Here is a 25,482-nt window from a genome sequence, read left to right on the forward strand (position 1 = left end):
ATTGGGAAAAAAACAAATTAAACTTTGATATGAGCCATTAGCTTTCCGCCATGTTGTTTCTTAGAGAATTTAGCCAGTGGAATTAATTCCTTGCATCTTGTTATGATATAAACCTGCTATCTACACATTCAGAAGTGGAATATTATTCCCTCAACCTAAGTACTTTTCATTCTATTTCAATGAAAAATGGCTATTATTATTTAAGACTGAGGATTCAAGCATTATTGTCCAAGCGTTAGCTCAGTGCTAATGTCTTCAAAAGGACAGAAAGTAAACTTTGATCTGTGCTGTTTAATACGAATACTGATCCATTTATGCAGCAATTAAAATTCACATTGCCATTCAATTACTGTTAATCAGCTCCTAATCAGATGGGAGTCTATTATTCTTTGGCAATTTTAGCCTGGTAGTAAAACAGGTATTACAAAGGGCAGGGCCACATGAGGGACAGAGATACTTGATTATGCTCATCCAAAATCACTCCAAATTACCAGTTCACTTTTACCGTGGTATAACAACTTTATATCCCACCCTTGTCCCCTAGAAATCACGTTTAGCTATGTTGTTACTCAATTATATATGTATTGGCACATTTTCAATATTGGATAGAGTGTCAATACAAATGAAAAAAATATTTCATTATGTTTTCAAGCCACCGTAGACACCGAGTTCACATTCCCCAGTCCCGTGTGTAGTGAGGTTTTGGTAACAAAAGCACTTTGTTTAAGGTTAAGAAAAGATCATAGTTTCGGTCCATAAAGAAAACACATTGTGTATCGTGCTTCAAGTCACTGTTTCCTTTTTTTCAATATTTAACTAAAACCAAAATCTTTTTCCAACCTTAACCAACTGCTGTGGCAGCCTAAATATAACCATAAAAACTTGTCTAAAAATAATCATGATTTAGTTGCGCGAATATGCTAGGAAAACATGAAATACGTTGTCTGGGAACAATTTACAGATACGTTATAAATAGTTTTTTGCGATTTATAATTTTTTTGCAAATTTGCAGCTTGCCAGATATGTTCATTAACAATGTTTCCTTGTTATGTTGATAAAAAATGTAATGTGTGATTGTGGTGATTTCTGCCAAACGCATTTTCCATTGCAAAGTTGTAGTATTCAAACATCATTTCTAATAGACAGGGTTGTTATATAGAGAGTGAAGGCTCACTTTAAATATAGCCTGCCTCATTGTTCATTCAGTTATACTGTAAAGTAGATGTTCACACCTGGGATCTGCCCAGCCACTGCCACTGTTGGCATGTGAACAGCTACTAGTTCTGGGAGCACTCATTTCCTTTCCCTGGCCAAACTTTCCAAGCTGCTTCAGGAAATCAAACCAGCATCTTCTTGATCACAGTTCTGTTTTTCTTGTCTACCTGTTGGCTTCATATGCTCTGGGATCCTGCTCATGTTAACCTCTAACTTCATAAAAACAGGTTGTGGGCTTGGTGTACTGGTGACATGTCCACTTACAACATGATTTGAAATTCTTGTTCAGTTACTTCATTGGCATATCAACCAAGTAAATTTGTTATAGCAGAACTCAGATAAAAAGAAAAGGAATATGGTAAGAGTAGTACACTGAGTTGGAAGCACAGCAGACAGTCATCGCAACTAGACGCTGGTTAGAAAATATTGCATACCACTGGTGATAAACTGCAGAGCTTAAATTAAGTGTTGATGTGGTTGCTCTTTTTTTTTTTTTCATTTTTACTTTTGGTTGGAGAAAATCATTCTAACAAACCTAAGGCAAAGGTTGTTTTTCCTTTTCATTTAATTTTTTAATAATTCACTACAAAACTACGAATTCAGTTACCTTGAGTTCCTACTGTAAACATCCTGGCAGATGTTCAGCTACTGAGATTGAATTTATACTGTTACAGCGAAGGTCATGGCCACTGTCTACCAGAGACTTTGTCTTGTCTGCTGTCTGGTCTTCGGAAATTTTGTGAAATGAGAATGGATGTTCAAATGCAAATATATGCTCTATGCACAAAGTGAAAAAATATGTACTTTTCCAAAATGAAAGGATGGCATACATGAGAAACAGATGGAGTCCCGGAGCAAGACAGGTATGTAGTTAGGAATATTTCTCTGGAATGTAAAGACCTTAAAGATGGTTATAGTGGGTCTGATGGTCAGTTATTTTTCCTATTCAGCATTTTATTTAATCAGAGCTTTACAGTAGTTGTCAGACTGTAATCACAGATTTAATGCTAAGACCAATAATACATTCTAAAACTGTCCTACCTATTGCCAAGATGCTATTTGGCCTCTAGAAAAACAAAAGTGTAGTAACTTGTTTGGGAGAAATCCACTCAGTGTAATGCTATTAAACACTAGGTGAAAATATCCTACTGTCACACTGAAAAATATCTTTGTGAAAATGTCATTTACCACCCATCAAGTTTAAAAAAAATAAAATAAACAGAGCATGCTCAGGTTGCTCCTGCATCAATAATCCATGATTTGATTTGGTTAGTTTTCATTTTATTGTTTTGAAACAGTCTGAAGTCTGAGAAACATATGATGCAATTCAGAAAAAGGAAGGCATTATATTGTGGGATCATACCAATATATATTTATAAACGGAGTCTCTCACAAGCAGCTGTGATATCCTGTCAAGTCTCACTTTGTAATCACATCCCCCACTTCAATATTTTTTTTTCCTGAAGTTGCACAGAAAACACTCCCCTCTTGTTTATTGAAAAAAATTCTATCTTTGATCCTTGGCTCATCTTTTTTGTTTTACACTTATGTTATACATGAATACTGTGAAGACAGAGCATTCATTTCACCAAGTAATAGTGACTATGTCTGTGGAGAGACGCAAAAGAAAGAGGATAAATAATCTAATCTTAAGAGTTTAAGCCATGCTTGCAGCATGAAAGTGTTTTTCACTGGCTGAATTTGCCAAGTTGCAAAATATTCTTACTAAACTGAATTTTTTACTGAAAAATTATATCTTTTATTTATTTTCCTACAATATCCCCTTTTTCAATACAATATCCACTCGTACCATCAAAAGCATGATTAATGTTTGTTATCGTTATATTTAGGAGTTGGGGATTGGGGAAAGATCACAATCTTGATACAGGATGTGTTACTTTTTTAATATGTTTGCTTAACTTTAGCCACATGCAGAACCCAGTATGCAAACTCAGTCTCCTATGTCTGTATATAGTGCATGTCCTTAAAAAGATATCTGGCAAAACATATTAATAGTATATAGAAGGTTATTTCTAAAAGACAGAGCTGATTGACATTAGCTGAGACTACAGATCCAATAACCAAAGATCAGCCAGTTTGTAGGTTGCCAGTCAAAAATGAGCCGCAGCATACTGCCCAGGCTAATACACATATTTCTATCTACTAAAATTCCCGACATGCTGATTATTTTTAGTCTGTCAGGTCACTGTTCATTTTGTCCCTGGCCCGCAACAGCACTGACCTGTTGGGTGAAAATGAATGGCAGGCAGCAGCAGGCACCTACAGTATACAGTAGTTTATGAGAAAACTCACTCCGAGGTTCAGCATGGTATGTGGAGGGACTACATGGTCTCCTCTCACGGACCCTGCAGCAAGCGCTTTTGACTAGAGCCAAACTTTGGAAGTATGTAAAAAATGTCTTCTGCTGCTGGTTAACACTCTCCTTATGCTGAGTAGTGGCTTCAAACATCTCTGTTAAGGGATATTGTACATTTTTTTATGGTTTATTTTTATTCCTAACCCTTACATTAAAAAGATCAGGGTACCTCTTTTTGGAGAGACTCCTTTCCTAGTTGTATTGCATCTATATTAAGTGTGATGTGTTTATCTTTCTATGAAATGGTTAATAACAGAGAATCTGTGTAAGATAAAGAAAGACAAGGTGTTTTCCATGTTAACATCAGGGAACATTCTGCAAATCATTTCACACTGTAATGTTGATTATATCGATGAACGATGTAGTGCTTGGACATTGAAAAATAATATATTTCTGTCATCACAATTAAAGAGCAAAGATGTGTTGGAAAATACAATAATGTGCACTAATCCTGTGATTTCCAGTAAAATATGGGACCTGTTCACAGGGGTATAATCAGGTTGATTTATCCACTATTTCCACTGAGCATATTAGTGTCATTTAATCAAACCTAAAGTATTCCCAGCTGGCTTTGAGTTCTTAATGTCAACTGGGTTCCTCTTTAATAGCCTGTACAGTAGCTGAGAAATAGTAATTGTCTTTTTAAAAAGAAGCTGGTGTTCTTCAAGTTAATAGGGTCACCTTGAGGATTTTAATTTGGTGGGATGAATTTCTTTTTGGTTTGAGGTTGACCTTGAGCGATTTTCTGCTGTGAACGGTGGACAAGCAAAACTGATTAAGTACTGGGTACTGGGTTTAATTAATTTTTGTAACACGTTTAAATATCAATCTCCTATTCCATTTTGAAGTTTTTGGTAATTTCCTGCCTAAGTTGGTGACTGTGCCTTAAAGTTTTGTTAGCCTTACTTTATTGCTGAGTCAAGTTCAGAGTCAATGAGTGAATTGTGTCTGAAGTCACGGGTGCAGCCGAGATCTAACATGGCAGGTTATTGTCGGTGATGTTAGAGCTGACGTTGCACTGTTGCTACCTCTGTTCAGCAAATTGATTTGAATTGGACCATTAGCTCCTTGTCCACAGTCAGTAAGTGTTGGTACAGTGAGGTGAGGACAGACGTCAGTAGGGTTTGCCAGTGCCCATGTCTCAGGGCTCAAGCTTCCTTCAAACAGACCATCTTAATTAAAGATGGTTAAATGGATAGGCTGATGATGGCTTTCTCAAAAACATCTTTAACCAGTTCAGTTTTTTTAGCTATGCTCGCTGCATGGCTCTAGGGATGGCAAGTTGTGTGTTGCTCTTTCAATCAACCATTTGGTTCAGATTTTGGATGGACTGCCATGAAGTGCTGTAGAGACATGTGTGGTCCTAAGAGGATGAGCCCTACTGACTTTGGAGAGCCCCTTATTTTCCCTCTTGCACCACCATGAGGTTGACCTTTGTGTAATTGCTACATCCAGTAGCTCAGAGCACAACTGTGTCTACACAGTCTCTAAGAGCGGCTAGCGTGGCTGTAGACTCTTAAGTCTTTTAAAAACATATTTTTTTTCCATAAGGACGTCTAAAGAATGAGAGTCACTGTTCCACTATTAACAAGGCGGGTGCAGCTGTAATTTGGCATAGTCAATTGTTGGCGACATTACAAGACAGACAGACAATACAAGATTAACACACTCATTGTAGAGCAAAACATCAACAGGGCAGTATGACAGCAAAAATGATATGACATTGCATAGAAAGAAGCTAATGAGTTGTTACAGTGCAGCAGAGTTGGTATATAGCAGTAATGATTTTTTTTTTTAGAGCATTGTAATAGTCAGGTTCAAAATTACAAGCAGGTGGAACAGAACACAACTTGAGAAAGCTGCTGAGTATAGCACAAAACAAAGTGACAAGAAATTGCTGGTGTAGTAAAGTCACAGATGTGCAAAGCAACTGCAACTGTGACTTTCAGCTTGTGGAAGCTGAAATTGCTGTATGTGACTTGCTGTAACCGTGCTTTTGACAAGCTTGCATGTGTTGAGTTTGACCTCCCAGCACACGGCATGAGAGGCAACTGGGAGCAAAGGCCAGGGACAGCAGGGGCTGTCTCTGCTGTCCAGTGCAAGGCTTTGTTCCTGCTAATTTTAGCTATTACCAAAATGCTCACTGTGTAATAACCCAGCTCCAGCACCATCAAAGCAAACAACACCAGTTGCTGCTACCACTTTGTAGTTCTCAAGCCCACTTAATGAGGCCTGTCAAGAGGATTCAGTAATAGCAACGACCCATCAGCTGTTAGCTTGTTATATGTCTTAAGTGGAGCATTGGGTCAGTATAGGCTGCAAAATTTAAAAAAACTGTACAATAGAAAATTGATTGATTTTCCCTCAGTAGTTTATTCAGCAATCTTTTAACTCCCACTGGCAACCAGACATCACTAAAGAGACTGTTACAATGTGTATATTTGACATCTTGTAAATTCTCTTATCAAATTCAATTGTGCCTTTGAATGTCATCTGTATTTTCGCTAGCCCCTTCTTTGGTTGTTTTTTTAGTAACATATTTAGTCTTTAAATCACTACTGCACACTCTACACATATAGTATGATCCTGCATTTCTTTACATCTCAACTTTTCTTTTGTTACAGTACATTTTGATGCAAAGTCAGCAGAGCTTAGCGAATAACCTTAAACTTGTCAACTGTCTTTTCATCACCATGTCTAAGATGTAATTGTAAGTGTTTCAGATTGAGATGAAATCCGAGGACAGATTCTCTCTCAAAGGTTGCACAAAGACAAGTGTCTTGATCTAAACTGCTGAAAAGAAAACTACGCTACAGCAGACTTTACAGCAACTAACAGAGTGGGGAGTGTGGCAGCGGCAGACAAAATCCAACCAACAAAAGCTCATAAATTTGATTCCAGCAACAGCTAATTTACATCCGTCAATAATGGACGTAAACTAACAGTCATGTTTTCTGTAAAAAAATTCCTTTAACCAAATAGTCTACTTCTCAACTCTATGCTATGAGCGCTAGGTAAAATGGCACTTAAATCCAGTACATTTTCATATTTTAGTATATAAAACATAACAACATTTGACTGAGCGAAACTGTGGAATGAGACTAAGAATATTTTATAGTTGTTATGTGTTTGACTAAAGCAAACTTGAATGTTTCATTTCTTGCTCTGTATTTGTGTTTTGGGACGCAGTGTTTTAAGTTGGTGGTGAGTGGTTTTAATACTTACAGTGGCTTTAGAAAATATTCAGACCCCTTCATTTTTCCCTCTTTATTGTGTTGTAGATTGAATTTTAAATGGAGGAAATTGTCATTTTTCCTCATCAATCTACTCTCAGTAACCCATAATCAGTGAAAGTGAAAACATGCTTTTAGAAATGTTTTGCAAAACTGAAATCTTTCATTTACAAAAATATTCAGACCCATGATTCAGTACTTAGATGCCCCTTTGGCAGCAATTACAGTTTTAAGTCTTCTTGGGTAAGTCTCTACAAGCTTTGCTCACCTGGATTTGGGTATTTTATCCTATTCTTCCTGGCAGATCCTCTCAAGCTCTGTCATTCTGGATGGGAAGTGCCTGTGAACTGCTCTCTTCAGGGCTCTCTACAGATGTTCTATTGGGTTTAAGTCTGGGCTTTGGCTGGGCCATTCAAGGACAGTCAGAAACTTGTCCCAAAGCCATTCAAGCATTGCCTTGGCTGTATGCTTCGGGTCGTTGTCATGCAAAAGGTGATCTGTGTCTCCAGGCTTAGGTTGCATCTACTCTGGAGCAGGTTTTCTTCAAGGACCTCTATGTATTTGGCTGCAATTATCCTTCACTCAATTTTGACCAGTCTCCCTGTCCCTGCCACTGAGAAGCACCCACACAGAATCTATGCCTCACCACAATTTTACTGCGAAGGTCTAGAGAGTTGCTTGGACTTCATGGCTTGGCTTTTGGCCTAACGTACAGTGTAAATTGTGGGACCTTTTGTACGCAGTTGTTTGCCTTTCTAAACTACGTCCAATCAGTTCAGTTTGCCACAGGTGGACTCCAGTCAAGTTCTAGGATGATTACAGCCAAGCAGCTGAACTGACAACAATTTGGAGGGTTTTAACATTTTTGTAAATGAGATAAAATTTATTGATCAGATTTTATGACTCCATGCCAGCAGCCTTGGCTGGAGGCATTATGTTTTCAGGTTGTCCGTCCGTCCCTCCCCTTCTAGTGAATGTGATATCTCAGCAATGTCCGGAGGCAATTTCTTCAAATTTAGCGCAAATGTTCACTTGGACTTGCAATTCTAGGTAATTTTTTAACAAATTTTCAAAAAAATTTCTAAGATTTTGTAATCATGGGTTATTGAATGTAGATTGATGGGCAAAAAAGTCAATTTTATCCATTTAAAACTAAATCTACAACACAATAAAGTGTGCAAAAAGTGAATGGGTCTGAATACTTTCTGAAGCCACTGTATGCCATAAATGTGTCCTGCAGCCTTTCTGCATTAAGTGGCTCAGTCCTTTAAGAGACAATGAACAACTTATTTTTACCATCCAGAGACCTATCTGACAAATAAATCACAGGAAATGCTCTCTTCCTATTCAAACTCCACCAGAGGAGGAACTAAGAGTAATGGGAATGTGTTTCTGGCAATAAAATTGGCTACAGTCTAGTGATTTTTTTAAAATGCTGAGTTCCCCTTCCCTAAATCCCATGAACCTAGGGCTTCTCCTGTTCATCTGAATCAAATTTATTCATTTTGCATCGGATTTTCTCCAGCTGGCGGGAATGAGTATGAATATATAATAGAAAATGTGATTCTTTTAGGTTTGGTTCCCATTGTTTTCATTTGTATGCCTACCTAACTGAAGAAGATAGAGGGAATTGTGTATTTATTCATTTAAGTGGTTAAAGTTAGTGACAATATATTTATGCATGCACATACAGTAAATCATATTTTCTGGCTCCTGTCCTTTCTACAGCTGTGTGTGCCTGTGGGAAAAGAGCTACTTGTGCCTGACTGAGTAAGCATCTTATTTAAATCTCTGCTGTAAATAACACTGTCTGTTTCAATCCAAAGCTGTAATAAACTGATATTCATCATTTTTGCCAATCAAATGCACTGTTACAGATACATAGCATCTTATTACTAGTCAATGTATTTTATTTGAGGAAATGTAGTGTGCAAATTTTCAGTATTGTCATTAGGTCTTAGGGAGGTTAGAAAACAATATACTGTACATATTAGACCATACATTGGTATCTTAATGCAAGACCAAAATATAAATGTTTAATCAGGGGGCAATTGCTGAATTTAACTGAGATTCATTGAAGACTGAGAGGGAAGATATTCTATTTTATCTTCTCAGTCCATTGGCCCAGGTGTGTGCAATGTAAATATAGCCTCTTTTGTCAAACATCAGCCTGGAACCTCTATGGCATCCTTTCCCACCTCTTCATCATTGTGAGCCAACTGATATAGCAAAAATATCATGAAAATAATCTTTTAAAGTGCATATCCCCTCAAATGCTCAGGTGTTCCTGGGTTATGATGCCCCACTGGGGGAAGAATCTTTTAAATTCTGCTTTCAAAACATCAATTTTTGTGTGTTGCGTGTAGTGCAGTGAACACAAACTTTCAAGGGAGAGAAATGTAATACACTTGCATTTATAATTCACCGTGGTCTACAAAATGGTTAAAATCTAAAAGTTAAAATGCAACATGAAACTCAACAACTTTGAAATATCAAATAGGACTGCACCAAAGTAGTTTTATTTTTAACAAAACAGTTTCAGTTTCCCGTTTCAAAATGTTTGATAGAATAAGAATAACACTCAACCTATATTACTATGTCTAGCTTTTGTCTGTTTCACAGCACATTTCCCACCTAAAGGATACATTTATGTGCAGGTGTTGGATAAGAAGACAAGTATTTTGTGATGTTTTGAGGGGTATTCTCAGTGATGAGCAGTAGAAGCTGCATAAGGCCAAGGAAGACCAGATCTGAGTAGCCTATACATGCTAATAATACAGCAAAAGAGTCCTTTCCACCTGTTGTATGTTTGTACCGTATCTCATCAAATAATCAGTGTCCGTGAAGCTCTGTTTGAAATGCTACCTTGGTATTTCAGTCTGTACAGGACATCTAGGACAAAAAGGGAAGGACCATCCTCGATCTGCACACTGTTTGAGCTTCTCGGCAACACTTTATTTTCAGAACCCTATCTTGAGACATATGAGGATTCACAACTAATATGTATATCAATAAGCAACTAATTAGAACTAGATTTTAGAGTTTATAATTTAAATTTAGTATTTGAATCAAATTTCTGACAAAAGACGAACTGTACCGAAAGAGGTTGAGTTGGTTATTCTGAAACTATCTCAGTTTGTAACTATTCTGTGTAGTCTTGGTTTTCTCAGCTGTTTTCTCGAGATAAAAAAAAAAATACTTTGACTTTTAACCATTTAACCAAGAGGAATTGGCAGCCAATTTTTATTTTATCTTTTAAGATTATTTTTTTTATCAAAGCTGTACAAAAACATCTATATATTTTTCATCATTTTTTTTGCATGGAAGTGATGGATGTGGCACCATACATTGATTATGTCGCTTTTATAAGGTTATCCAGTGTTCACACCTGGAGACTCAATGAGAGACAAACTGGAGAGGCAGAAATGCAAAAGTAGCAAAAATGAAAATTATTGACATTGAACACAGCCTGTGGAGAAGCAGACAGAAAATCTCAGTGTGCAGGATTGCTTTAGTTCTAAATGGCTTCTAATTACATTATTCCTATGATTAAAGAAAGAAATTATGACAATAATTAGATTGCTGTCTGTTTGCAAATGGAGACAGTGTTTGTTTTTTCTCCCACTCCAAAGTTTAGAGTAGTATCGATTTTGTAACTTGTCCCACTGGTCATGCTAATCGGTATTAATGCTGTGCCTCCACGCTCCATATACTGTCTGAGCAAATGTGAAGAAAGGTCACTGTTGGATTATTTACACTTAATGTCAGAAGGCTAGATGCATAGATTTAGGGTGGCATTCTAGTCTCAATGCATTGCACAGCTACAGCACGATAGCCCCTGCGTCGTGTATGTCATTATGTACTTATTATGCTGCTTTAGTTGTTTAGTACGATGAGACAAAGAATAATTTCATTTTCTGCATAAGCACAAATGCATTTGAAGGTTTTAATCCAAAGGAGTTTGGAGGCTGAAGTGATGAACATAATTTATACATGACTTGCCACTCACAGCATTCACACTTGAAAAGCTGGAAAAAAAACCCAGACATTGTATCTGGTGTGATATTGTGTTTTTCCCAGGTACAACCACTGCACAGATACTACAGATCAGTATCCATAGTTGGTGAAATATGTTACATTTTTTCAATGAGCTGTCTCTCTCCTGTGCTCCTGAGCCCTCAGAGACAGAAATCCACCTTTTCTTGTTCACTCATGCATCCTTTATAACAAAGTTCAACTACAATACTGGTGTTTTTGCCTGCTTTAAACCATTTGGCTCAAAAAGTGTGCTGTAGGCTGCTCTGTGAGTTGTGTTGATGTGGTGTGTTTATGTGCTGTGGAAATCCAGACTCCTGAGAATTGACTGCTGGCTGATGAACAGTAGCCTTTTTGGAAGAATCTTTCAGATTCACACAGTCCTTTTGACATTGATCACTATTACCTTTGGTTTGTTTTCCCTTGTTTGCTTTTCTGACAGCATAGCTTGTGAATGCAAAGCTTTTTGGCAGCTGACTCTCAGAATTATTTCTCTCGTTTAATTTCTTTAAATTTTGAGATGATTTCTGAGGCCTGTTGTGTGTTAATCGCACCTGCACTAACCTCTCCTTATTTTTGCAATTGTGTTGTATAACTTCTCTTATGTTAACACGAGGCACATAATTAATCCTTTCATGATGCTCAATCTTATATTATTATTCCAAAAATTTACAGTTTTGTTTTCTAACTGATAGCATTTGAAAATATTTATTTTGACCTTACTTCAACTAGAATCTAGTTGAAGCATGTCTTTTCACCAAGTGCTCCCTCTCTCTTTCTATCTCTTTTTTCAAAATCTGTGTCAATTGAAACATTTGATTGAAGAACATAGTAGTGTGAAGACAACACATTGCTATGTTGCTTGAGTCTTGCAGAGGGCCTGGTAAGCCCTGGTCCCCTCGGGACTTGAGCATGTGTGATGTGGTGTGCACACTGAGTGATATTGACACACACTGTCAACATACACCTTTCACATTGTGCAAAGGGCACAGAGCTTTTGTCAGCCAGTGGGTCACAATAGGAAGTGCTTCTTGCTCTAACAGCACTGAAAGCAGGGGCTCATAAAACCCCCCACCAGGTATTTGAATTTAGTTATTAGGGGGCCAGTATTTCCACAGTGGTTTCAATCTGGGTACAGACATAATGAAACGAGTCTCAATATCAACATCTGGCATCAAACTGTGCCCAAGCAAAAATGTAACTGCCATCCTGGAGTATATCTATCTTGCGATATGTCTTGTTTTCTTGTGAAGCCAGTTAACTACATCATATTACACATTAATCAGATCAAAACTAATGTCAATGTCTCAACCAAGTAGTCCCCAGAACATTTCTAACAACATCAGAAGAAAAAAGACTGGTACAGTGGCTACTGCTGCACTTGCAGTATGTGATTGTCCAATCATCCATCTACTACAGTATAATGGAATTACTGTATTTAGCAAACCACCATGTCCATGACTATAATATTTAGCACATTCACTGAAAATAATGTATAATGAATGGAGAACGACTGAATGCTTTTGTTAAAACAACACACGGTAATTTACATCATAGACAAAACAAGGTTGCAAGGTTAGTAGTCCACTGACCTCATGAAATATAGGTGGGAGGAATATTAATACCACTCTTAAGGCACCTTTAAACCAGCCAACCCACAGGAGAGCTCAGAGACCTCGGCTTGTAGCCTAAAATGACAGTTTTAAGTGATTTTAGACTCCAAGATTATCCAAAGTAGGAAGAATGACTTTTCAAAAAGAAGGTCGTCTTTTTATTATATGGTTCATAGATCCATAAATCTTAAAATCTAAACATTTTAGAATTGCAATTTCAGCTTAAGTAATAGAATGAAACATTTTTTTTGGATCAGTCCCATGTGAAAACTGTACATGAAAACTTTGATATGACTACTCTTAATATGTGGCACCATATTAGGCTTTCTCAGGCAACAATCCACTGCCACAAAAGTGGTGTATTTTATTTGATAAAAAGCAACCATTTTGTTTCGAATACATTGAAGAATTGTATTTTTGTAATTGTAAAACAGACAGAGGGTAGAAACATCCTTCTGTCTGTACACAGGATGCTTGTGAAAGCTATTTCTGAATGTTCTGTTATTATTAATATTGTTAGCATTATCATTATTATTATTATCATCATTATTATTAGCTATTGTTGTTGTTTTTCTATCATTGGAAAATATGTTTGAGTTTTTTTTTTTACTGAATTCTCCTCAGCAGCACAATTTTTCGGAACATCTTTGAGAGCAGAACCTCTTCTGCCTAATTCAGCTCTAATAATTTGTTTTCATTAATGGTCCAAACTCTTTTGGCATCTAAGGGTTTCTGACAGAACTGTGTTATTTTCAGCTGCTTTCATTATCTTGGTGGATCAGCTCATGCTTTACAATACTAATGTGTGGGGAGGCTGCTGTCATTTTAGTGACGCGAAAATATAGAATACGTTGTTGCATGCATGAGTAAGCGAGAAAAGTTATGCACAACACTAAAAGAATAACCATTAATTATGAAATTGGTCACCAAAATCAAGAAAGAAAAACTGTTAGACAACTAGCTAAACTATTTCCTTACAATGGAAAAATACAAGTAAGGAAATAAAACCTCCCCTACCTTTACTGTTTTGTTTTAAGCTATTGCCTGCTTCTAGTTGTAACTCCAGCATGTTATGGAAGCATCATGTAATTTTCTCCTTTTCACACAATTGCATTACAAGATATGGCATGAGTTTTTCATGAAATTTCCGGACACCAGGCCCATAACAGGAATCTGGAAATAGATTGTATCACAATTCAGTGTCTTTTTTTAGGACAGTGCACCACTCCAAATGGTACCCAAATAATTCATCGTACAGAAGCACTAAACTAAATGTGTTACAACATCAAACAACAACAACAACATAAAAGTATCTCCAGAGACTGTGGTTTTGGTCTTGCTTGTTTATTAGTTACGGATTTTGACACCTAAATTTTCCAATGAAGGACACCAATTCTATGTATTTCATGTAATATACGACTTCCAAGGTCCCACTGTACTCAGACAAGAAATAACACAAACACAAAAAGAATTCAAAAATCAGAAATGCATTTGAGTTTTGCTATCTGTTATTGTAATAGCATGGTTTATTCCCTGTTTATCACATGCCGATTAAACACGTCTGTGAAGGAAAACCAGCTTTCAATTTGATTATATTCTAATTAGCATTATGGTGTTCAGAGGTACAATCATTTCATTGCGAGTATAATTCACTCAAGGACAGAACCAAAGAGGACAGCTTTGTAGATACCTCGGGATTAGCAGGGTATATGTGATGAGTGTGCTTTCTCGCTACCAATGGTGGCTTTTTTAAATTTAATTTTTTAATTGCTATTCTCAACAAACAGGATTTAGGAACTTAATATGTGATCCTTTTTTTCTGGCTAGACAAACTTGCGTAAAATAAATTCAGAAATATTTGGCTTTGTTTGTCTTTAATGGCTTTGTTTCGTTATTTCAAATATGATTGCTTTCCTCTCTTCAGTGGACAAGACTCATAAGCGAGGTAAGAAGCCAATCATTTTACCATACAACTTTCTTTTGTACTGCACTGAAATCAAAGAATAAGGAAATCACATAAAAAATACTGTATACCAGCAAGGCTTCATAGAATTAACAAAGCAGACAAGCATCTAGTAGATGTGAAGGATGTGGGATGACCTCCCTCCTGGCAATCTGCAAAACCCCCAATGGCACTTAAAAAATAGGTGAGAAAAAATTAGTGGGATCAGCACAGATTTAGCACTATTGATTTGTATGTGTGTTTACCCGTGTGGAGGACTTGGGCGGGAACATGATCAGAGCTCAAGGCAGTAAATCCTGAGCAGGTCAAGGTTTAGCGGATGCTTGAATAAGCTGAAGGTCCTTTCTCCAAAGACCGAGGTTTAATGAGTTCTTAAGTGCATCCATTGAGTTTGTCGAAGAAATTGGGCCAAGGTGACAATAAAAGACTTTCAGTGAAGTTTAAACCAGAGGCCACATCATATTTCTATGGCAACATTTTTGCTTTATCTCATTTTATGCCTTCATTTGCAGATTGAGAATCAATTTCATCAGCTAGTGCATCCTTACATTTACATGTTGGGCATTCAGCTAATGCAGCTAATCCAAATTTCTAGATTAATATGATTTTTTTGTTGGAACCCTTTCAGGCAATGAATTAAGGCCAAGATATCGTGTAATTGTGTTATTTTTAATGCACCACTGAGGACAGAGTATACAGTATCTCTATTGTATATTTTTTGCAAATATTTATTCCTTATGTGCTTCTCACTAAGACCAGCTAGCAAGTATCCAGAAAATCCCTGTAATCAATCTGCTACTTGCAGAAGACTGTCTGTAAAATCATGCAGCTGCAAACTCTTGCCAATCGTTTATCATGGATCCACTGTTTAAACCCAGAATTTTTAGATTGTTTTGACACTTGGAGGTGAGCTCATATTGTCGTTATATATTCCTATTTGCTCTTACCTGTTTGATCATGATTCCACTTGTTCAGCAACAGCTGCATATGAAATACGTCCATAAACAGATGTTTGATTCAAACACTATTTTGCATACCCATACACAATAAAGCTTTAGTTTCAAACTGAATCTCTTCCCAAACAATCTTCTTCCTCTGTAGTTCAAATGAGAAAATGAATCCAACTGTATCTTCCTGATGCAAATTACATGGTAACTTACAGTGTTTTGTGTCATGCATGTACAGAAAAGAGCCAAGGCACATTGTGTTCATCGCAAAAGAAGACCAGCATCTTTCATTTAGAAGAATAGGTTTTCTTGTGCGCACATGTGTGTGTTTATCTCGTTGAATTTTACACTCCAAACACTCACCTCAATCTTTGTGTCTACAATCTACAACCCTTCCAATCCAACCTTTTTCTTGATGACTTGCTTCCCCTTTGACAGAACTAGAGGCAGAAACTATTAGAAATACCCCCTCAATACTGAGTTGCACCAGCATTGCACCATCTGTCTCTCAGTATGTCAAGGGGAAAAAGTTCCTCAGCCTGTCTCCTCCCCTCCATATACTACCTCCTTTCATGACTGAAGTTCATTTAATAGCAGATATAAACAGTTCATACTGTAGATTCCGGCTGAACAGGTGACCTTCTGCACATACCTTTGAATTAGCTGTGAGCTGCTGGAGAGTTTCAGTGGACCATTACTAAGAAGAGCCCACTGAATGTAATGTGTGGGTTTTAAATGGTAATGAATGCATCAGACAATACAGCTTAACTGCTTGCCGGATGAACCATTTGTCAGGTGTATCAGGGTCAGAAATGTTCCTTGCAAACAAAATGTGCTGTAGCTTTGACCCTGCGAATGTGTAGTCGCCAATCAAAGTAGAATATTTGGATTTTTTTTTTTTTTATCTGAAAGACGTTTAGAAATGAAAAACTGCTACCAAACAGCTTTTGGACAACACAGAAACCAAACAAAGAGAAAAACAAAAACAAATATCATGCTGTCTGGAGAGATAGAAACAGGTTGATTTATTTTCCCTCTGTGAAATTAAATGTTAGCAGCAAATCCTCAACATTGCAAGCACGAATAGAAAATCCCCCTGAATTATGTTAACAAAAAAAGGAACAGGAATTCTCTAACTTGAACTTTACTCTGCTGGTCATTGAGATGCTATAAGGCCCTACGTATAAATAGAAACTAATCTGTAACCCAATCTGAGAGCCGTGTAGCGGAGCACAGCAGTGCCCTGTGGCAGGTATTGGGCTGACATGATACGGCAAGGATGTGTTGTATTTGAGCATGTCCGATTGTGTTGGAGCTCTCATCACCTGCTCTGCCTGAGCTGGTAGCTATCCTGGGGCCAGTATGCCAGGTCACAGTCACACAGCTTTCTCAGTTGTGAGGGACCTGGGAAATGTTTTTTGGTGTGGCTGTACTTTTGTAGCCCTTACATTACATAGTGCCATATGATTTTGGGCTGTTTATTCATTTGGTCTTATTCCAAACGGTAGGGGGCTGTTGGGATGCAGCCAAAGGAACAGATGTGTTTCACTCCCAGAAAACAGAGGGATACATCACCAACAGTTGTGGTTAAAAATTTAGAAGCTGAAAACCAGATGGAATATACAATTAATCTTCCATTCTGATCCCAAATAGTGCTTGTTAGATGTGTAGTCACACATTGATTGGTCTCTCATTGACAGAAAAATTGTTGAATGTGTTGCTTTCATTGTATGTAGCAATTTTACATGTGTAAGTTACAGGTTTTAGATGAAGGTTTCCAATAACAACTGTAATCAAAATATGACCAATTTCATCTCAGCATATGAGTGATAAAATTTGTGCAAAAATGGTGCACAGGTCTGTTGTTTGTAGCAACATTAATGCATTAGGAATCAAGGATTCTGATGCTATCATTTCAGTGTAGGTACTGGCACCTTTGCATGTTATTGCCTCACATTTACATAAAGAATGTAGTCGGGGTATTATTTGCATGTACATTGCGATCTTGCTGCTGAAAAGGGGAACCCGTTTTAAAATATCTAAAGTCCTTTTCTATTAGTCAGCAGCAGCATGATAAAGCTAGCAGGGTTGACGGCTGATCTACACTGATTGCTTAGGCTCATCACAGCAGTGTGGCGAATGAATTAATTCCTCCCAGAGATTACCGGCTGTCATAAATAAAGACAATTAGCAGTGCTTTGAACATGATCCTATACAGTTCCCATTCTACCCTCATCAGATTCTCTTGCATGTAATCATTAATTTATGAAACAGGCCTGGCAACGGCCTCCCTTTCCTTTTGTTTACTAGCCAACACTGTTCACTCTCACTAACACACTGGAGGGACTAGAAATGAATGGTATTAAAAAATATCCCGGAACATTTTCTAGGGCATCTGAAATGCTCTCAACCACGCAGGTGATTGGATATGCAGTGAGATAATGAGAATGGATTTAGTTTGTTTTTTTTGCCAATGAGTGTTGTGGGGCATTCAGTCCACATGCAGTGTTGGAGTCATACTTGTTAGCTCTTAATATATAAAAAAAAAAAAAAAAAAAAAACATTTAAAAAAATACACATTTCTAATACTTTGGACTTTTATATTTGATTAAAGTACATATATTTACACATATTTAAAGCACAAATATTTGATTTAAGTGTTAATTTTGGTACCTGATTTTGATTAAGTTTCAAAATTAGTCTTTTGATGAAAATGTGTATTAGTTTTAGTCAAATTTTAGTCATTTGATTTTTATTAGTTCTAGTCAGTGACAACTAAAAAAAACTTGATTTTTGTCATGCATTTCTAATTTTTAAGTCTTCTAAACATTTTTGAGGCTACAGCTGCCGCCATCTTTGTTGTGTGCAGTTACCATGGTTACAGGTGTCCTTCTAGGCACTGGTTACTTGTTCACACACAGTGTCCATGTCACTTCAGCTCTACAGTAAAATAACAGACTGAGTCTCCAGGCTGCTCTCTCTCTCTGCTGCTCCTGCTCACCTAGCATTACCACAGCTGTGCACTGCAGAGCAGCATATCCTTCAGAAGCCGGACTTGCTCATTTGTAACTAAAATACTGCCTCACTGCCTGAGTTTAATCTGGGCAGAGAAACTAAACTGTTGGATAACCTAGTGACATTTCTCTAGCAAACACATAGATATTTCTATCTATAAATGAATGATTTTCCATTATTGTTTAGTTTTCATATTTATTGATATAAAATAATATGTATAATAAATTTCATCATAGTTCTCATGTTTAAAGGATTTGCTTTAGTTTAGTTTTAAACCCGTTTTTGTTGTGAAAACTTGGTCGTCTATGGATAGTTTTCATTATAGTTTTTGTTGACGAATGTATTTACAGGGCTTTGCCCTCTAACATTCTTCATATGCTCAATGAATTAAAGCCTGATACTTATGCTACGCTGTACTATCACACCAACGCACACAAAATTCTGTCAAGCACATCAACTGTGCCCAAGCGACAAACGCCAACCCTTACAGTGTGACAGGCTTGAAAGTTCGAAGAAGCAGAAAGTATGCGTGGGTCTCAGAGTATGAGTCCAGGGTGGCCCCATTTCTGACGCGGGAAGAGCCAGTACACCTCAACCTCCACTCAACTGAGGGGAGCAAAAGTAGCTGACAGTAACTTTTAAGGTCTGTTGAGGTTGAAGTTGAGAAAAGACCCAGAGAGGATCCAGAAATGTCACAGTCACAATATATTTTCTCCTCAGTATCCCCAGTCAGTGGAGAAAAAATAAAGTATCGTGCCCTTTCATGGACCTTAAGGCACACTGAAGTTCATCCTTTAACCAATGATTCAGTCAGGGCATGGTGCTGCTGAAGAGCACTTGATGAAGTAAAAATCATGTGAACCAAAAGAACACATTTACCCACTTTACCAAAGTTAGTGCAAAAATGCTGTCGTCATGGACAAGAATATGATCACTATTTAAGTAAGGAAATCATTTCCAACGTACCGTACATTAATCATCAATCTTCATTTGACTGGCATAATTTTCGTTTGCTTGAAACTAAAACGAACAATTCTTTGATGTGTATTATACATGAACATCAAACACAGAATTAGCTCCATCACCACTCTGACACAGGAGGGTTCTTTTTTTTTCTTAAAATGAGAAATTTTATGTAATTTCTTGGTGTATACATCTGTTTGGAAGTAGAGTACAAAGGCACTGTCTTTAAAATGAAGTGGTGTTTGATCATACTGAGATGTTTGTGTCAAGTGGTGACAGTTGAAATGATTTGTTTTTTATCTTTTGTAATATTATTTCAGATATTGTATTTCAGAAGTTGATTGAGAATGCATGCTCTTTTTTAGGCTCCGCTCCTTGTCATGATTAAATACAGTAGTTACACAGAAACATAGTAGCTGGGAACTGTGCACTGTAACTTATGTTTGACTGTCACTGTTCAATCATTGTGTGTGTCATCAATATGTTAAGAAGGTTCTTCACTCGTGAAAAATCGTCGTTTTTTGTGACACAAGGTGAATGACCCAGACCACAGTGAGGTCCACTATCATTTATTATCACTGGGTGTTTTAGTGGCTGGGGAGAGTCACCATGACGAATCAGAAAAATACCAACCTGCTGCAGGTCGACACCACTTAGCCTCACTTTGTGTTTGTATGCTTGTGCAAAATAAACCCTTGTCTCTCTACAATATTTGGGCATTTTAAGAGAAATTAAAATTTATGATGTTATTATATTTATAATTTTATATAACATTGTAGCACTAAGACCTTTCTTATTAGAGATACACAACCATCATTTAAGAACTGCTACGCTGCACTTAACAAATCCTCCAACCTAAACAGCCGTAGGTAGTTTTTCCCTACATGCGGATCCAACCCATAGCAACGTACCAGCGACAGGCATACCGGACTTTTTATGTCACGGTAACAATAATGAACACATGATTAACGTGGAACGGTTTGCTTAGGTTTATGCAGAAAAACTACTTGGTTAGGTTACGGAAAAGATTATGGTTTATACTAAAATAAGTACTTCTTTAAGGTTAGGCCCTTCGTTGTCATGGTTACAATAATAAACACATGGTGGAGGTTGTGGAACGGTCATGGATAAAAGAGGCAATACTGATGGCTTCAAGCGGGTCACGAACATTCTCCTGTGTGAAAATCCTGTGTTTTTTTGACCCATCCATCCACCCCAACCATACATTACTATGGCTTGTAATAAGCTGCTTGCACAGACAACCTATAGACAGTCTCACTCCAACCCAGTTTGACTTAACAGCAGTTAATGACAAAGCTGATCACAGCATTCTTATTAATAGGGTGTAGCATAGACGATGGTTCACCTCCTATTAGAAGAACAGAATTGTTTTTGATGGTGATCAACTCTACCCTGTCTGGTAAATTATGGGGTGCTCCAGGGGTCCATACAAGGCTCAATTTCTTTCTTGTCTTACCTTTTGTTCTAAGCCTTTATTTTTTGGGTCACAGCAGCGATATCGACCAATTTTGCTCTTATTATGTAAGAAATATTGATCTATTGCAGACTTGAGACACTAAAACATTTGCTTTGACTCCCTTTTGCATGGAAAAGTAAACTGGTCTCCTGACAGGCATAAATCAGAAAATAATTCACACATTCAAAATTGCACAGAGAAGGGAGCTAAATTCATAAAACAAAACCCAAGAAATGAGACAATATTACTTCTCTTTTAATGGTGTTGTATTGGCTGGCAGTTTGTTGTAAGATTGATTTAAAGATTTCATGGTGCTTCAAAAAACGCATTTTAATTCAAACAACCAATACAAGCTGTGTTGTATTGGTTTATACACTATCTATAAATTCTTCACCAAATACTATGTTGGTTTTTAATTTGCTTTATATATACAAATGTATCCATGTCTATCTGATCTTAAATTCAGCTTTTGTGTTTTTTTGCTGTTTCCCGTCTTACTCCTTAATTCTCATTGTTTTATGCTGCTTTGTAACCCAGGTTTTGATAGAAATACACTTAACTTGAAGTAATAGTGCAAAGAACTCAAATGTCGACAGCAATTTCACAGTAAGGAGGCTTGTGTGGCACAGTCACAGGTTAACAATATAAAGGGAGCTGCCACCTGAAACCAGCCACTTGCTTGAGGCCTAGAAAGTAAGGACTATCTTTTCAAGTAACTGAAATCAACGCTGACGTGAATGCATGCTTTTCACAATTTGTTGACTCTGTACACCATTGCTATTACTTGCACTGGACTTAAAGGGGTATAAATCTGAATGCTAGTTCATGCACTTTCAAAAAGATTCTCCAATAACCCGAAACAACAGTCAGATGTTTACCTGACCTTAATATCTTGTACAAAATTAAGGTGATGAAACTGTGGGGTTAGACCAGTTGGGAAAAATGGAAATGGAAGTGAAAACCTGGCATGATTTCCTGTGATAAGGTTACGTCCTGTGGTTTTGTGCTGGCGGTATGAATGACATGGTCAAACTCTGTAAAGCAGAACGAAAGGATAACATCTTTAAATGTTTCAGCTCCCCATCTTGCATAAAATGTTTTCATGGCTCTGAAAGTGTAGGATGAAAACTGAGTCAACTGCATATAGCAATCACTTCAATCTTCTAATGCAATGAAAGATGGATTTCATTTTGAAAAAAAAGTACACAAAGATAAACCTTACCAATAATGCAGTTAAAATATGATTTCTTAGCATTCAGCATCTCCTCAATACTTCTAATGAAGACTACAATACTGTGGCAGAAGAACCAGCAAAAGATGTCATGCTTTTCTGAGATTAAGGGACAAGATGGTGATACAGCAGGTACTGGCTTTGTACCAGCTCAAAGACCAAAGTCCCTATAATCCCAGTAAAGAACCCCCTCATGAGTATTGCAGCTTTAATACATTGATAGCAGGCCATGTCTGCTGATTAAAAAGTTTTCTTCAAAGTAGAGTATACACATAGGGATAAAAATGGCAGCCAGCAAGAGCCTCCTGGTTACCACCTGAGTTGGCATGGCAACAGTGCACCCAGCAAAACAATAGAACATACATTGCATTAATAAGATCGAAATGTATGCATATGGAGCTTTTTCTTATCTAAAGAAGAGTTTAACATAACATTACATTTGCATTCTTCTTTCCCTCTTTTTTCAACATTTCAGCACATTCCTTGTGAAATAGCTCCTCACCCAGTATAAAACTCAGCACTTGTCATTAACTCCACTGAGCTCAGAGGATGCCACATCCTCATTATGTGACAACAATGAACATGACCATGAGCACAGAGCTCACTTCCTCCATTACACGTCACGTATGTGTATAATATTTGTATTTTAACCTTTGTTAACGCTATACTATCATTCTGCAGGGGTTGTAATGACTATTGTACTTAAGTGAAATGATTAACACAGCCATCTGGGGAAATGGACTTTTGAGTACAGTCATCACAGGGTGAAGCGAGATAGAAATATAAAAAAGTAAATGCATCTTCCTTCTCTCCTCTGCATCAAATATAGGGTTGCTTGTTCATGATAATAATGCTTATGCATTGAGAAATCAATTCTTGCACCTTTTAATGGCACTTTCTATGCAGTGAGTATCTTTGCTTGCAAGGCTTCCCTTCAGAGTGATCTTAAAGAACATTCATATGGAAATGAAATGTTGTCAATAAAAAGCTGAATAAATAGGTTTCAGAATGGTCTAATGGTTTGACATCGCCATGACTAATTTAATCCCCTCGCAAGCAAGTGCTGTGATGTTGTCCACTTTGGATATGGGATCCACTGCCATGTCAGTCAAATTAATGTCTCATTTTTATTTTAATGTTACAGTGGCAGCAATTGACAGCATGTAACTAACTTGCATTGATGAAACAAATAGTTCCTGTCCTTGATTATGACTGGCTGAGCTGCACTCAAAGCCACTGAAAAACATAGACACACACCTGTGACCACATTACATCAGTATTACTGCACCAGTGATGGGGCATAAATAGTAAATTGTCCCTGCAATCTTACTGGCGTCCAAACTAGAACAAGGGACGATGCTGGAGGAAAATCCTTGCTTCTGGCATGGTGCAGTTAAAACACACCTATACCTTGTATACCCTGTATATTCAAGCATCACAAAACGTCACATTTGTTATTTGACACTGGTTTACACCTTATTTATAACTTCTGGTTTTAGCACAGGGTGCAATGTGAAGGTCAAGTTCTTGATATCACTGAAACTGAGCCAAAATATTTTTTCTACAATGAAAGCACATGCTAGATTAGTGACCGAAGTTCATTTGCATATTAATTTCAAGACAGATGCTACATGGTCATTCTGCTGTATGAACAGAGCCTAGAGTTAGTCTGCACTCATGCCAGTCCAACTGGAATAGTGTTTACCGTACTATATCCTTAAAAACAGCGCACAGATTTCTTTATTTGGAGGAATTAGGTGTTACCCCATCTTGTTTTCATGTTGAATTTCTGAACAGCTATAATTCGTTCAACTTCATGGATTTTTTCTTTCTACCAAAAATATACTTTTTGAACTGCTGAATTGTTGATGCACACATTGAAACCAGACTTAATGCTGATGTAAACATAATCAAGTTATAATCAAGTTCAAAATGATAGGGTTCTGCCTAATGTTCATTTGAAGACAATATTTTTTATTTTTGCAAATCAGGAACTACTACTATGATCTGAGACACAACTTAATTCGGACTGTCATTTTCACAACAAATAGATCCACCATCCATTTATTAGAATCAGTTCAGGGCAGCTATTTACATGCCATTTACCAGTGGTGGAGGAAGTATTCAGATCACTTACTTGAGTAAAAGGGGTAATACTGCAATATAAAAAAAGTAACTAGTAACTAAATTTATCAAAGAAATTTAGTGAAGTAAAAATAAAAGTGTAAATTAGCATTAAATGGAGATACTCAAGTAAAGTACTTTAGATCTGTACTTAACAACAGTACTTCAGTGAATGTACTATTTACTATACAGCATGAATTCTGCCTTGCAATACTGTTACAGAGAAATAAAAATCTCTGAACGTGCTCTGCCTGTTTTGCTCACTCCTCTTTTGTCTATGTCTTTCTTCCGCTCCTCTTCCCATTTCCCACTCTTTGATTTTCTCCAGAACTTATTACATTAGCATCTGACTGAGCCGCATCATGCTGTGGATGAAGTGGAAACTGGTGGTGGACTCCCTGCGTGGACGGAGAAGGAGGCTGCCCTGTTCTCTCTGGTTCCTCCTGCTGTTTGCTGCTGGTGGTCTGGTTCTCTTCATCCACCAGCAGGATCTGTCAGAGATGGTCCAGCAACAAGTCCCAGGTTAGACTCTTTTTGCCCTTAAACAGCATATAGTAAGGTTCAACCAGAACGGGTTGTTGAAGGAGGATAGTTGTACTGATGCTCTCCCAGGTGGCACAGATGTTTTGTTCGAGTATTAACCTTTTTAACTCAGGCCATTTTTTTAGTGTCTCTCTGCACAGTGGAAAAGTCCTTAAAGGTAATGTATGTAAGTTTTTGCTATCGCTACATAGCCAACATTAGCATTAACAGCTGTTTACTTACCAGTTTAGAAGAAACGTTGTGAGTTCAGCATCAAACTTCATTACTTTACTCACTAAGAGCTGTCTCCAGCGGTGGAAAGCAACACCAGTTTCTACTCTTGTTTTGTTTCTATTTCTATCACTTGTTTTCTTCTACTTATGTTAGCGGGCTAACAAGCCTGGATGGCTGGGGCTAGCTCTTGTCACTTTCCGATAGAGAATCACTGTAGCGTCCAGTCCGCCCTCAGTCCAACATGAAAGGATGAAGAAGTAGCGCTGCTCAGAGCGCGTATTCTAAACTCTTGTCTTGTAAACGCAACAATGTCTGAAGCTCTTGGCAAGCGACCATCAACACCACCACCTGCTCCTGGCAAGAAACCACATTCAGCAGCAGAGAAAACTTACATATAGCCCCTTTAAAAAAGCTCTTAGACTGGCGGACGACAATACAAAGTCAGCTTTTTTATAATTGATTTAACACATTTCAGCAAAAAATTAACAAAAACCATGTGATAAACATTTGATGATTGTACAACTCTAATTTTT

At 37.4% G+C, this 25,482-nt stretch overlaps 1 protein-coding gene across 1 annotated transcript in view; it reads left to right on the forward strand.

Moving 5' to 3' along the window:
- Positions 1 to 25,482, forward strand: part of LOC120794058 (carbohydrate sulfotransferase 8-like) — a 160,410-nt gene that overhangs the window by 14,123 nt on the left and 120,805 nt on the right. The window contains exon 2 of the mRNA XM_040134661.1: positions 24,522 to 24,715. Coding sequence (XP_039990595.1) covers positions 24,556 to 24,715 — 160 coding nt within the window. The 5' untranslated portion in view covers positions 24,522 to 24,555. The remainder of the gene's footprint in view (positions 1 to 24,521; positions 24,716 to 25,482) is intronic.

Source organism: Xiphias gladius, chromosome 1, assembly GCF_016859285.1.
Source record: "Xiphias gladius isolate SHS-SW01 ecotype Sanya breed wild chromosome 1, ASM1685928v1, whole genome shotgun sequence".
NCBI classification, from domain to species: domain Eukaryota; kingdom Metazoa; phylum Chordata; class Actinopteri; order Istiophoriformes; family Xiphiidae; genus Xiphias; species Xiphias gladius.